Source organism: Panthera onca, chromosome X, assembly GCF_046562875.1.
Source record: "Panthera onca isolate mPanOnc1 chromosome X, mPanOnc1 haplotype 2, whole genome shotgun sequence".
NCBI classification, from domain to species: domain Eukaryota; kingdom Metazoa; phylum Chordata; class Mammalia; order Carnivora; family Felidae; genus Panthera; species Panthera onca.
This window is the reverse complement of record NC_138357.1, coordinates 70,197,305-70,210,328: the sequence shown is the minus strand read 5'-3', so window position 1 is coordinate 70,210,328 and position 13,024 is coordinate 70,197,305. Positions and strand designations below refer to the sequence as shown.

Genomic DNA, 13,024 nt, shown 5'->3' with positions numbered 1-13,024 from the left:
ACACAGATGTTTTAAAGACTAAATTCTATAAGGTAGCAATTACATTACCTGCATTATATTGCAAACAATCATAATACATACTCAAAACTCATCAGTCTCTAATCACTTTTCCTACATCTTGAGGTTATGTACATTTATTGCATCAGAATGGTGGAAATGCATCCTTTCCCAACTCTGCATTAATTGACATGAGGTCAGTAGCTTGAAATTGGCAAATGCTACAACACAGGGCATTTCCCCCAACCCACCCCCTTCCCCAGAGAGCCTGTTGTTACACATTTGCATGCATACCACTGGTTGAAACTGATGCACTCTGCAGATGCTGCAGATCTGCAGATGTGGTGGATATCCTCAGATCCAACTGGTGCTGTTGTAAAACACATGAGAGTCAAGATCTGACGTACACTACCCTACAAAGTGATGTTTTAAATCTGTGAACTGGAGTAGTACATGACTAAGGATGGTTCACAAAAAAAAAAAAAAAAAAAAAAAAAAAAAAAGGCTGGATATTTGATATTTGTGACAAAGCCCTAAGATGCCCATAATATGCCACCGTTAAGAGACTTTTTAAAAAAGGCATAGGGCAGTGTACGTACACGCATGTGCTTGCACGCGTGCATTTGTGGGGTGCGGGGGAGGATGCATGGATATCAGGTCTAAGAGGCTCTGTGTAGAAGGGCAGGTGGGACTCAGAAAAGTGAAAGGGTACAGGGAAGGGGGGCTGACTCCTTCTCCCAATCTCCATCACTTTATTTCTCTTTTCCTCCCTCTTCTCATGCTACAACCTTTGACCCCAAATACACTTTCTCCTTTACCAACTCAGCTGTGGGACCGTGGTGCACCTAGGACACAACTGCATAGCAGGGTTTTGGGCCTTTTCCAGGCAACACTGCTTCCTTCCTCTGTGACAGTGTGGCCTTGTTTATCTAATACTGGGCGAGGAGGGGTCTCGGGATCACTGATTTAAGTAGCAAATCAGGGAAGGGAGGAAAGCATGAGATGGACATCAGTCTTGCCCTATGTGCTGAGTGGCCTTGCATGTTTATCTGGCATGAGATAAGGAATATAAGAAGCCTGACTTCTCAAGGCCTGAAACAAGAAAGCATAAGTTATCAGAAGTCATCACCATCAATCGTCTTGGGTAAAAATGAGGGAGGCATGGGAGGAGGGAGAAAACACAATGGGAAATAGTCAGCGACTGGGCATATCCAGTGGAGCTTTCCGTCTTCTGGGCGGGGTCTCCAGGTCCTTCTTTGTTTGGAACATCAGCAGAAGACCGAGATATGATCTCAGCGCACGTAAGATCTGATCCACTACTACATATTGTTACATTGAATAGGAAACAAAAGAACTATTTTTGGAAGACTCTTCTCACTGGATGTCTGCTGCTTCAAGTTTTGAACCTTTCACTCAATGGTATATGTACATAGGTATACTATCAGGATGTAGGAAAAGTAATGAGAGATTGATGAGTATGTATTATGATTGTTTTAAATATAATGCAGGTAATGTAATTGCTACTTTATACAATTTAGTCTTTAAAACTTATAAAATTATTAGCTAATTTAGGGCCTGGCAAAGAGAAGGGAGTCTTCCTCCATCCATCTGTGGCTACAAATTTCCCCTAAAACACTTGTGCAAGTTACTTGTACTCATATAGTGTGTGTCCTCATAGGTAAAAGACTGGTAATAATGCTTAGCTCAGAGAGCTGCTGTGAGGCTCTATGTGTTTAGCATACAGTGGGCACAAAATCAATGATAATGATTCTTCCTCATATTTCATGGGTCCTTCAAAAGTAGGCTCTGGGTCTAATTCATGTCCCCTCTTTGATTCTTCTGGCCCTGGTTGCCTTCAGTGCCCCCCACTGTAAAATACACATTCGACTAGAATCGAACTGGCATTCACTTGGCCATAGTTGGCCTGAATGGATGTTTTCTTTGGCCCACGTACAGGAAACCAGAGCCAATGTTTTAAAATTGAGATATTTTACATAGAAATCTAGAATTCCATGTTCTCTTGAAAAATCAGGAGATGTGGCAATGAAGAGTCCACATCCCTACATGACAACGATTGGCTGGAGCCAGGTGGCAGCTGGCCCCTAAGGTAGAGCATGCGCTGTCAGTTGGCCAGAGCCTATCAGTCCTGCTCTGCTCATTTGCAAGACCTGCTTGACCCTGAAGACAACCCAATTTGGGGCCCTCTGGACAGCTGGAAGCAGTCTATGCCAGGCAGAAGGTAGGCACTTCCTTGCTAAATGAGTAAAACGCTTACCCCCCTCACCATCTCCCCCTTTTTTCGCTACCATTTTCTTGTCTTGTCATGCTAAGAAAGCCCAGTTATCGAGTAAGGTGATTCTCACTTAGAAAAGTAAACTGAACAAGTCTGTTAGAGTCAGGAGAGTCTACATTATACTGTGGTAGCAAACAACTCCTATATCGCAGTGCCTTACAACAACGAGAATTTATTATTTGTTCACACACACAAACCTAGACACAAAATGAAAACACCCTTATATTTTGACAAGCATGCATACATGCATGAGTGCATGGGTATGTTTGCAATCACGAGTCAAATGAAAACTCTGGCATATAAACATATGACCTCCCACAGAACCCTATTTAGAGACTGATCAGCTTAGACCCCATGACGCTGTTTTCATAAGAGACATAAAAAGGCCCCAGAATCTAGGCATTAAGGGATGGTGGTACAAGAATATCCACTCTCAGCCAAGGAATTGTCCCGTATCATAAAAAGAGTCTGAAAAGCTTATGAAAGAACCTAGAGGTTAAAAAAACAAACATGTTAAGCATTTTGGACTTTAAACATTTTGCAAATGCATGAATAGGAAGTACTCTGGTGAGGCCTCCTCTTCTGGGTTTCTAGCTCAAGAGGGAGATGCACCCCAGATGTCCAATAGGCAGAGAAATGGAGCTGGCTGGCCTGGGTCGGAGAGAGGAGCTAGAAGGCTGGAGTCCTCCATCTCCAGCAGGAGCTGCAGATAGAAAGGAAGGCATCAGAGCCACGTCACATCCGTTTCCCCTCCTGGCTCTCCCCTCTTTTTTGTTCCACCCAATCGAGGCTTTGTCACCTGGACTACAGCACAGAACTCTTCCTCGCTGATGTGTTCATCTTGGGTCTTGCCTCCTCCAATCTCTCCATCAAAGTCACCACATATCTTTTTTTTTTTTTCTTTTGTAAGCCCGGGATAATTGAATATACTCCTCTCTAGCTCAGACATTCCCAGGCTCCTCACCACCCACAGTTTCTGGTCTAGCCCCTAGGCCTGGTATTCTAGACCTGGGTGGCCAGTAGCCTCCCCAGCCTCATCCCTTTCTGTTCCAGCAGTTCCTCTAAGGTTGCCGCTTCACTCACACACCACACCCCATCCAGCATTTTGGTCTGGGAGTGCCCAGCCTTCCCTCTCAAACTTCCCAGGATTCTATCGCTCCTCAGACCTCCTCTGATCCTTCCTCTCCAGGCTCAACATTGAAATTTAGCCACAAAACACAACTAGTGAAGGCATCCAGGCTCCACATGTAGACTGGAGGCAGAGAGCAGATCTCCCTCCAGCCTAGGCTCTTATCACCTGTGTGTATCCTGTCCACCACAACAGATTGCAGGGGTCAGACTAGAAAGCTCTGGGATGGGAGTGAGGAGACCTGGGCGTGCCACTTGAGATATGCTGCATGCCCCAGGGCAAGTCCCTGCCACTCTCCGGGCCTCAGTTTCCTTGTTTCTTGACACCAAATGCACTGGGCATTTCCTGATGAGCACAGAGTTCTGACGATTCACTGAGAAACCATCACCTGCCATCTCCGACATCAGGCTGAGGAGCTTGGGTTCCCCAGGCCCAAGGAGGTTCAACCCACCAAACCAGAACTCCCAGATAGGCCCTACTTACCACAGCGCCGTCCCATTTCCCAACCATCCCCACCCCGTGCTGTGCTCTCCTTTCAAGGACCAGGCTACCTGCTGCCACGCAGGGCTGGAGCAGGGAGATGGAGCCAGAAGATGCCTGAGAAGAGTTTCTCAGCATCAGCAGAGCCTCAGCGGCTTCCAGCTTCCGCTGCCACTCTGAGGAGGCAGAAACTGAGTCCTGGTCAGAAGCCTCAGGACCCTGCAATGGAAAGGGTGTGAGAGGACGGGAACTGAAAACCCACGCCTCCCTACGTCCTGCAATTGTCCCTTCAGCCCCCGGTTCCGCTGAAGGCCCCACCCACCCTGAGGCCATCTGCCCTTCCCATGCACTAAGCTTGGCCCCTGCCAGGGTCCTGGACCCCACTATTTTCCAGGATCTGTGGCCGCAGTGAGGACAGGGTCAAGGGTGGCACATGGCTGGAGGACCAGAGTTAAGCATCTAGAAACAAGGAAGGAGAGGCCAGGGGATCAAACCCTCTGGCAGACACATACTGGCAGTAGACAAACAGGGCCAGGATTTTGCAATATCTGGATGTAGGAATCTGAGTGCCTGCTGGCCATTAGTCGTTGTGGCTTGTGCAAGTCCTTTCCCTTGTTTGGCCTGTTTTCCTTTCTATGTCTTTCTTGTATATCTTTCTTGAAGACACTCATTCCTGCCAGCAGTTTCAAAACTCTCGGGGCAACAGTGACGGGTGTAGGAAATCACAGGCGTCTGCATTTTAATCTGCAAGGCACCTGAAGAGGTGTGATTACTGTCCTGTCCAGGGACTGGTTCTCACCTCCATATTCCCCAGTCCCCATGGAACTTGAAGGACCAGCCTGGCTCATCTCCAGGAAGCTTTCTCTAAGGGCCTCTGGACTCTCCCCTGGGCTCTGTGGCCCTGACCACCATGGCCCTCCTTTCAGCAGGACCTTCTATCCCATCAATCTGCTTCATGTGGACTAACAGCCTCCATTCGTTGAAGGAATGTGCCACGTTGTGGCACAACGTGGCCTAGTCCTCTTGTCAATGCTATAGGTTTATGATATTGTCCCCATCAGTACACTGCTAGGGAAATGGAGACTTGGAAATGGCCATATTCTCACAAATAGGAAATGGCAAGGCTGGGAGAACCCTGCCCTTCCCCACTAGTCTGAGATGCTGCCTCCTCCTCCCCTCCTCCTGTTCCTCCACCACCACCTCCTCCTCCTCCCACTTCTTGTCCTTCTCCTCCCCTCCCCCTCCTTCTGGCTCCTCATCGGTCGCCACCTCCACTTCCTCCTTGTATCACCCACGGCATCAAGCACAAAGGCCAGGCATACAATAACACAATATACAACTAGCTCCGTGGTCCTTCTCACTCTACGCACATGCTGGACAGGGCAGGGGTCCTGTGGGTCTTCCTGGAAAGAGAAGTTGTGAGTTGCATCTTCAAGGCTGCTGGAGTCCAAGACAGAGACAAAGATTTTGGGACCTGACCAATCAGCAGACCTCCTTGGGTGCTCGCCTGCAGGAGCCGAGAGGACAGGGTGGAGTGTCAGCACCAGGCCACCCATGGAGAGGAGACATGGGTATGTTGTGTGATGAGGATAGTAGCCCAGAATGTCAGAGCTGAGAAGACCTTGAGGACCAGCCAGTTCCTGCTCTTTATTTTCCAACCGGGGAAATTGAGACCCAAGGAGGAGTATTATTTCCCCAAAGTCATATGGCAGGCTGCAATAGGGTTAGAGAGGGAACCCATGTCTTCAGGACACAGACAAAAGAGTCTGGGCAGTGGCTGAGATGGGAACCTCCTCACAGCCCTCAGACTCTCCTAACTTCCCCGGGGGGGGGGTTGCACAGGGGTGGGCCTCAAGCTGGGACATGATGTTCTCCTTCCCAGCTGTGGAAAGCTGGGGACACTTTAGATGAGCCTTTCCCCCCTGAACCCATCCCACCTCACTCCACCCCCACTCTACCTCACCCCCACTCTACCTCACCCCCAATCTGAGGTCTCACCTCACCGAGAACCATTTCCACCCCCACCCCAATTGCCCCTTCCCACCAACACTTGGTAGATCATATTGATAAAGTTTTATAGGTGGGGCAGCTAAAACCCTGAGGAGTAACTTGCCAAGGCCACATCGAAACTGGGTAGTAGGACTGGTGGCAGAACTGCTCGTGCTCTCTACACCCAAACCCAAGACGCCCTCCCTGACCAGAGACACTCACTGACGACTCCTCCTTGAGTGGTCAACTTCTGGACATGGCTGTGAGCTTTGGGAGGGGAGGCCCCACTCGTTATCAGTCCTTGAGTCAGGTGCCTCTTTAGGCATGCCCCCTGCTCCCTCTTCAAGGCACTCTCAGCAGGCAAGACTCTGCAGGGATCCCTAAAGTGGGGGATTGCCAGTCTACAGTCAGTCACATTTAGAGGAGGCCCCCTCCCCACCCCCACTGTCAGACACCATACTCACGAGAAGAAGGCACACTTGTGACATTCGCAAGCCTGGAAGGGGCAGGAGTGCTCCTGGTCCTTGGTTTGGTCATTGAGGCCATGGTTGTAGCAGCGGGCACAGCAACTTACAGTTCTTTTGGGGCCAAGTTCGATCCCCCATGGGGCTCTGGTCTCAAGGCCAGTGGGGGAGTCGGAGGTGCAGCAGGGCACAGCAGGCATTTCATTGGGATCCATGGTTCTAGGGCCAGGAGTGGATGTCAGGATGGCCACATGATCCCCTACCCTCAGCATACTTCCTCTGCCCTTCAAAATCCCCACCTGAGGTGCCTGGATTCTTCTTCATCCAGCTCACCGCTGAAATTGGATCGCACCCACCCTTCTTGCTCACACAGCCTCCTGCCCAGGAGGCCCTACTCACGCAAAGCCTCGTTCCAAGCAACTCATGGCATGGTTCCTGTCAACTTTCAATCCAATCATCATTCTCCTTGCCTACCTTCACTCTACATAGACCCCATTTTCAGGCATATACATTCACTCTTGTGCCCCCTTCAACAATTCCTGCCCTCCCCTTCTCATGTGTCATCCTCTACTCTGCTATACCTATTTTTCCTGGCATTCACTTCCACCGTTGTCTTCCTAACCTCCCGCATTCACTCACTCCCTACTCATGACTCTATGGCTCCTGAACTCAATTCTGTTATTAGTCTCATGTACATCCTATGTTCGAATTTCCTCTCACACCCCATTCTGATCTTCTTCTGCACCCCACTGTAATCTTAATTATTCTTTTTCCCCCTTTAAGCGGACACCCCTTTGCACCCCATGAGATTATATTATGCTGCTGAATCCCAAGCCCCTCTTTCGATAATTATGTTTTATTCATCCCTTCGATTAGTCATTGACTAGATCCTTGTTGGCCCCCTATGGAATGCCAGACCCTGATCTGGTCAACAGACAACTCCTCGCTGCACTAATTGTTTTCTTCCACCAACACACCCTCTCTGCTTTCATTCAAACCCATGTATTCCCTCCACAACCTCCTGACAATCTCCCATGATCCTCTTCACGCTTCAACAGTTATGCTTGGGTACACCTTCCCTGTCCCCCAAACCCAGGGTGTACTACCTCGTCTCAAGGCAGCCCAGTCATTCGCTGCCACTACCACATCAAAATCAAAGGCAGGGGCATATGCCCTGCCTCAGGTTCCAGAGGCCAGGAGTCAAGGGTCTGAGGCAGGGGATCCTCCCCCAGGCGTTCCGATGTTGTTGGTTGGGGGTGGGGGTGGGGATGCGGGTGACTGAGTTGGACATCAGGAGCGGGCGGAGGGACCCCACTGAGGTGGAGGAGAGGAGCAGGGGTTGGTGATCCAGAGCAGGAGGGAGGGAGGAAAGAAGATGTGTGGAGAACGAGGGTCGTATTCCTGATGCCAGCCTGTGGTTACCTCAGCCTCCAGCCGCAGTGACAGGAGGTGGGAGGGAAGACCACTTCTCTCTCCCTTTCCCGCCCTTCGCACAAAGGCCAATGAGCTTCCAGCGCTGCCTTGCTCCTCCCACATCTGTGGCCAGCGACCAATGAGCTTCGAGTTCTACCGGAACTCACCCACCAAAGCCCCGCCCCCTTACCGTCCTCCCACCTCTCCGCGTGCTGGCTTTACCAAGCCCGCCAGTGAGTAACTCCTGAAGTGAGGTGGAGCTTTGCGTTCCCCCAAACCTTGTTTCCCAGACTTTTCTCTCCTTGGATGTGACATACTACATGCGCGTGCAGTTTTAACTCATGTCCTTGGTATTCTGTAATTTACTTTTACAAAATCCAGCGTGTGTTTTTAAGATTCATCCATATTCCTATGTCAGGGATTCTCAATCAGGGGGGCATCCTGCACCCCCGAGGAACATTTGGATGTGCCTGGAGTCATTTTGGTCCACCTTTGCATGTCTCGGCTTCTGAGCTCCCTGTCTGTTCCATAGATAAATTTGTCTATTCCTGTGCCAATACTCCACCATCTTAATTTTTACCTCTTGACAGGACATCTTGCTCTATGTGTGGTAGGGCAAGTCCCCACATCTTATTCATAATCTTCAGGCGTATCTTTCGTATTCTTCACCTTTTGCCCTTCCAGTATAAATATTAGAATCAACATGTCATGTTCCTTGAAAATTCATTTGCAACACATTTGGGTTGCATTTTCATTGAATCTATGGATCAGCTAGGGGAGAATTGCCTATATTTATGACACCCAGCCTTCCTAGTCACCAACACGGCATGTCTCTCCATTTATGAGGGTCTTCTTTAATGTTTTAATATTTTAGTTTACTATTTAGGTTTATCTTTTCTACATTCAGATCTTGTACATCTTTTATGGCATATATCCCAAGATACTCTAGAGTACTGTTGCTCTTGTACTTGATACCTGTTTAAAATGACATTTTCTAATTGTATCTAATTTATAGAAATCCATTTGATTTTTAAAAACTATATTGACCTTAAGGTCAGCCACCGTGTTAAACTCTGTGATATCTAATAATTTGTCTTTAGACGTCTGCAGGTTTCTGTGAATCTTTGAGTAAGAGAAGTACAATAATCAATTTACAGTTTTCTTAAACCCTTACTGACTGGCTAGGACGTCCACTACAAGTGGAACAGACATGGCAAAATTGGACCCCTTTGGGTTAACATTTCCATATTAAAATGTATTCGTTGTGTTCCACTGTTTTCTTTCCTTCCTTCCTCCCTACCTCCTTTCTTCTGTCCTCCCTTCTTTCCTTCCTTCCTTCCCTGCTTTCTTCTTCTTTTCTCCCTTTCTTTTCTTCTTCCTTTTTCTCTTCCTTCTTTCTTTTTTCTCTTTCCTTCTTTCTCTTTCTTTCTTTCTTTCTTTCTTTCTCTTTATAGGTTTAAGGAGCTTCCCTTATATTTCTAATTTCATAAGTTTGTCTTAAAACATGAATCGATATCGAATTTTACTTTTCTGTCTCTATTGAAATGTTCAAGAGTCTGTTTAACAGTCTGTTAATACAGTGACTGTTATTTGCAGATGCTTTTTTCAAAATCTGTAGTGAAGTTTATAATCACAAGAGGACAAAACCATAAGTGTGTATCTTAATAAGTTTTGAAAAATTAAACATACACATTCAGTTAGCACCTAGAGCAAGCAACAGAATATATTACCGATACAAAAACCTCTCTCATGCCCCCTTCGACCTATATTTTTTAAATGTGAATCCAGCTTCATTCTCCAAGGATAAATGTAACTTCTTTATGGTGGATCATCTTTTGTAGATACTGGTGGGTTCAGTTTGCTAAAGCTTTGCTTAGGATTTTTCCATCTTCTGTTCCTGAGTGAGATCAACTTGAAGCTTCTCTTTCCCATAGGATCTTTGCTGGTTCCAGCGTCAAGGTTTTCTGTTTTTCTTTTTCTTTTTAAATTTTACTTATTTTTTTATTGAGAGAGAGAGTGTGTGTATGTGTGTATGTGTGAATGGGGGAGTAACAGAGAGAGAGAGAATCCCCAATTGGCTCCGCACTAATAGTGAGTAGGCCAAAGCACTGCTAGAACTCAGGAACCTCTGAGATCATAACCTGAGCTGAAATTAATAGTCCGACACTCAACCAATGGAGCCACCCAGGTGCCCCATCAGGGTCAGGGTTTTCTAGTCTCATAGACTGAGTTGGGGAATAGTTTCTCTTTTCTACCCTCTGGGAGTTTCTGTATAACATTGGGGTTATTTGTCTTGATTCTTTTTAAAACTTGGCCACTAAACAGCTGTGATGCCTGTTTTCTTTACTTTTTTTTTCTATTGTACTGTGGAGAATTTCAAACATACACAAATCAGGTTTGTATACAAACTTACAATCTCCAGGTTCATTACAGCAGAACTGTGTTCCTGGAACTCTACCTTGCAACCATCAGATTCCAAACAAGCCAAAGGGTTTGTGAAAACAGAATGCTCAGCTCTACATCTATAGTCTCATATTAAAATATCTGGGGTGGACCACACTCAGATACCACCTCACGCCAGTCAGAGTGGCCAAAATGAAGAAATCAGGAGACTATAGATGCTGGAGAGGATGTGGAGAAACAGGAACCCTCTTGCACTGTTGGTGGGAATGCAAATTGGTGCAGCCGCTCTGGAAAGCAGTGTGGAGGTTCCTCAGAAAATTAAAAATAGACCTACCCTATGACCCAGCAATAGCACTGCTAGGAATTTATCCAAGGGATACAGGAGTACTGATGCATAGGGGCACCTGTACCCCAATGTTTATAGCGGCACTCTCAACAATAGCCAAATTATGGAAAGAGCCTAAATGTCCATCAACTGATGAATGGATAAAGAAATTGTGGTTTATATACACAATGGAATACTACGTGGCAATGAGAAAAAATGAAATATGGCCTTTTGTAGCAACATGGATGGAACTGGAGAGTGTGATGCTAAGTGAAATAAGCCATACAGAGAAAGACAGATACCATATGGTTTCACTCTTATGTGGATCCTGAGAAACATAACAGAAACCCATGGGGGAGGGGAAGGAAAAAAAAAAAAAAAAAAAAAAAAAGAGGTTAGAGTGGGAGAGAGCCAAAGCATTAGAGACTGTTAAAAACTGAGAACAAACTGAGGGTTGATGGGGGGTGGGAGGGAGGGCAGGGTGGGTGATGGGTATTGAGGAGGGCACCTTTTGGGATGAGCACTGGGTGTTGTATGGAAACCAATTTGACAGTAAATTTCATATATTAAAAAATAAAATAAAAAAAAAAATAAAATATCTGGGGTGGAACCCAGAGTTTGCTTTTCTGACAAGTTCTCTGGTTATGCAAATGCTGCCAGGTGGGGAATCACACTTTGAGAAACATTGTATATACAAGACAGAATGGTGAGGGAAACCATTACTGGACTGCAACCATTAACAACTCATACCCAATTTCATTTCATATGGACCTTCTCCCCTCCCTCTCTTCCAGATTATTTTCAAGAAAATACCAGAAATCATCCTACCTTATTGCAGAATACTTCACCACATAGCTTTAAAATATGAACAATCCATTTTCTTCAACTTTCTATTTTCAAAACGCACAAAGTTGAAGAGTGAACATTCTTTTACCTAGATTTCATATTATCCCATTGTTTTATCTCTCCTTTTTTTTTCTTTTGCTTAACCACTCAAGTTCCAAACGCTTCATCCAATTACTTCAGAATGGACATTCTCTTGTCTAGCCATATTACTGTTGTCAAGTTGAAGAAATTTAACAATGACATGATAATATTATCTAAGTCCATACACAGCCCGTATTCAAATATATCCTTTTGAGGGTCGACAATTCAATCAAGTATCATACACTGCATTCAGTTGTCATGTCTCTTTAGTATCTTCTGGTCCCAAACAGTCCCTCAACTTAGATCTTCCATGATAATATTTTCCAAGAGCCTAGACCCGTTTACTTTAAATGTGTCCACAATACGGTTTTGCTTGATATTTTCCACTCATTTAGATTTCTTTTTAACATTTTTGGCAAGAATATTAAATAGATGATGGGTAGTTCACTTTACGTCACATCTGAACGCTCTGAATGAAGGTCAGTTTGTCTAGCTATAGGTGCTGCTCTTGGCATTACTCAGTTTGATCACTTATTTATGGTATCGTTGGAGAGATCACTCCATCGTAAAGGTACCTTTGTTCTTCTGTGACTTATAAGAAGTCTGTAGCATGATATTTTGATACCATGTGGGTATTCTGTTCCTTCCCCACAAAATTTCACCTCTTGGCCTTAGTTTTTGTCCCTGGTTCTTGTCTGATTTGATTATTATTTTGTGGTTGAGAAATGATGACTTTCTATTGCTGTCATTCCTTTCTACTTTTGTTGACGTACATTTTGCTGTGAAGATGAACATCCCACCTCCCCACCCCCACCCTGTTGCTGCTGTTGTGTTTGCAGCAGCAGAGGAACATGAAAAGCCACTCATCTGTTGTGTTCAAAGAAATATAAGGAGAATAATGTGGAAAATATTAAGAGACATGTAAACAAATTTAAGATGAATTTGGTAAAAATTTCTCTAACAGTCCAAACAGAGCAACAGAATTTATTGCCTGAAGTTAACAACAACAACAAGAACAAGATTTTTTAAAAATTGAGAGAAGCTGAGTTATAAATTTGGCCATCTATAAAACAGTTTGGCTCCTTTGTGTGCACCTTCTCTCTCTCTCTCTCTCTCTCTCACACACACACACACACACGAACTTTTTAGGTAGACACATGCTTAAAAATATAAATAAGAAACACTGTTTATTTCAGTTACAGAATGTATGTTAGAAAATCGTGACACCATATATTAGAATTTACAAAAAGAAGATCTTCAACCAAGTCTACATAATACAAGACCTTTCCAACAATGTGAAGGAGGAATTTATTCAAAATCTGAAAAAAAATTTCAAATACCTTATTTTTACCATTACCTGAGTCATGAGACACGAGACCCTGGCCAATTAATACCTTAGGTACATTTTATCTCCAAGGACTTTCCAGTTAGCAAGGACATGATTTGTAGCTTAAAGAATGGAACTCATGGTGCGGAGCTGTGGAATCTTTTCTATCACTTAGAAAAGAATTTGAGCTAAGTACAAGAGATATTACAAAAAATAGTTTCTGTCATGAAGGACCATAGTCTAGCTATTATGCTGGAAAGCAATTCTCATTGTTGTT

The 13,024-nt window shown here is 45.2% G+C and overlaps 1 protein-coding gene across 1 annotated transcript in view; it reads right to left on the bottom strand.

The window, feature by feature from the left end:
* Positions 1–508: 508 nt before the first annotated feature.
* Positions 509–13,024, bottom strand: part of LOC145713618 (doublesex- and mab-3-related transcription factor C2-like) — a 35,609-nt gene continuing 23,093 nt past the window's right edge. The window contains exons 2-6 of the mRNA XM_081792499.1: positions 6,353–6,571; positions 6,111–6,268; positions 5,270–5,406; positions 3,971–4,118; positions 509–2,993 (exon numbers count right to left, since the gene is read on the bottom strand). Coding sequence (XP_081648625.1) covers positions 2,881–2,993; positions 3,971–4,118; positions 5,270–5,406; positions 6,111–6,268; positions 6,353–6,567 — 771 coding nt within the window. The 5' untranslated portion in view covers positions 6,568–6,571 and the 3' untranslated portion in view covers positions 509–2,880. The remainder of the gene's footprint in view (positions 2,994–3,970; positions 4,119–5,269; positions 5,407–6,110; positions 6,269–6,352; positions 6,572–13,024) is intronic.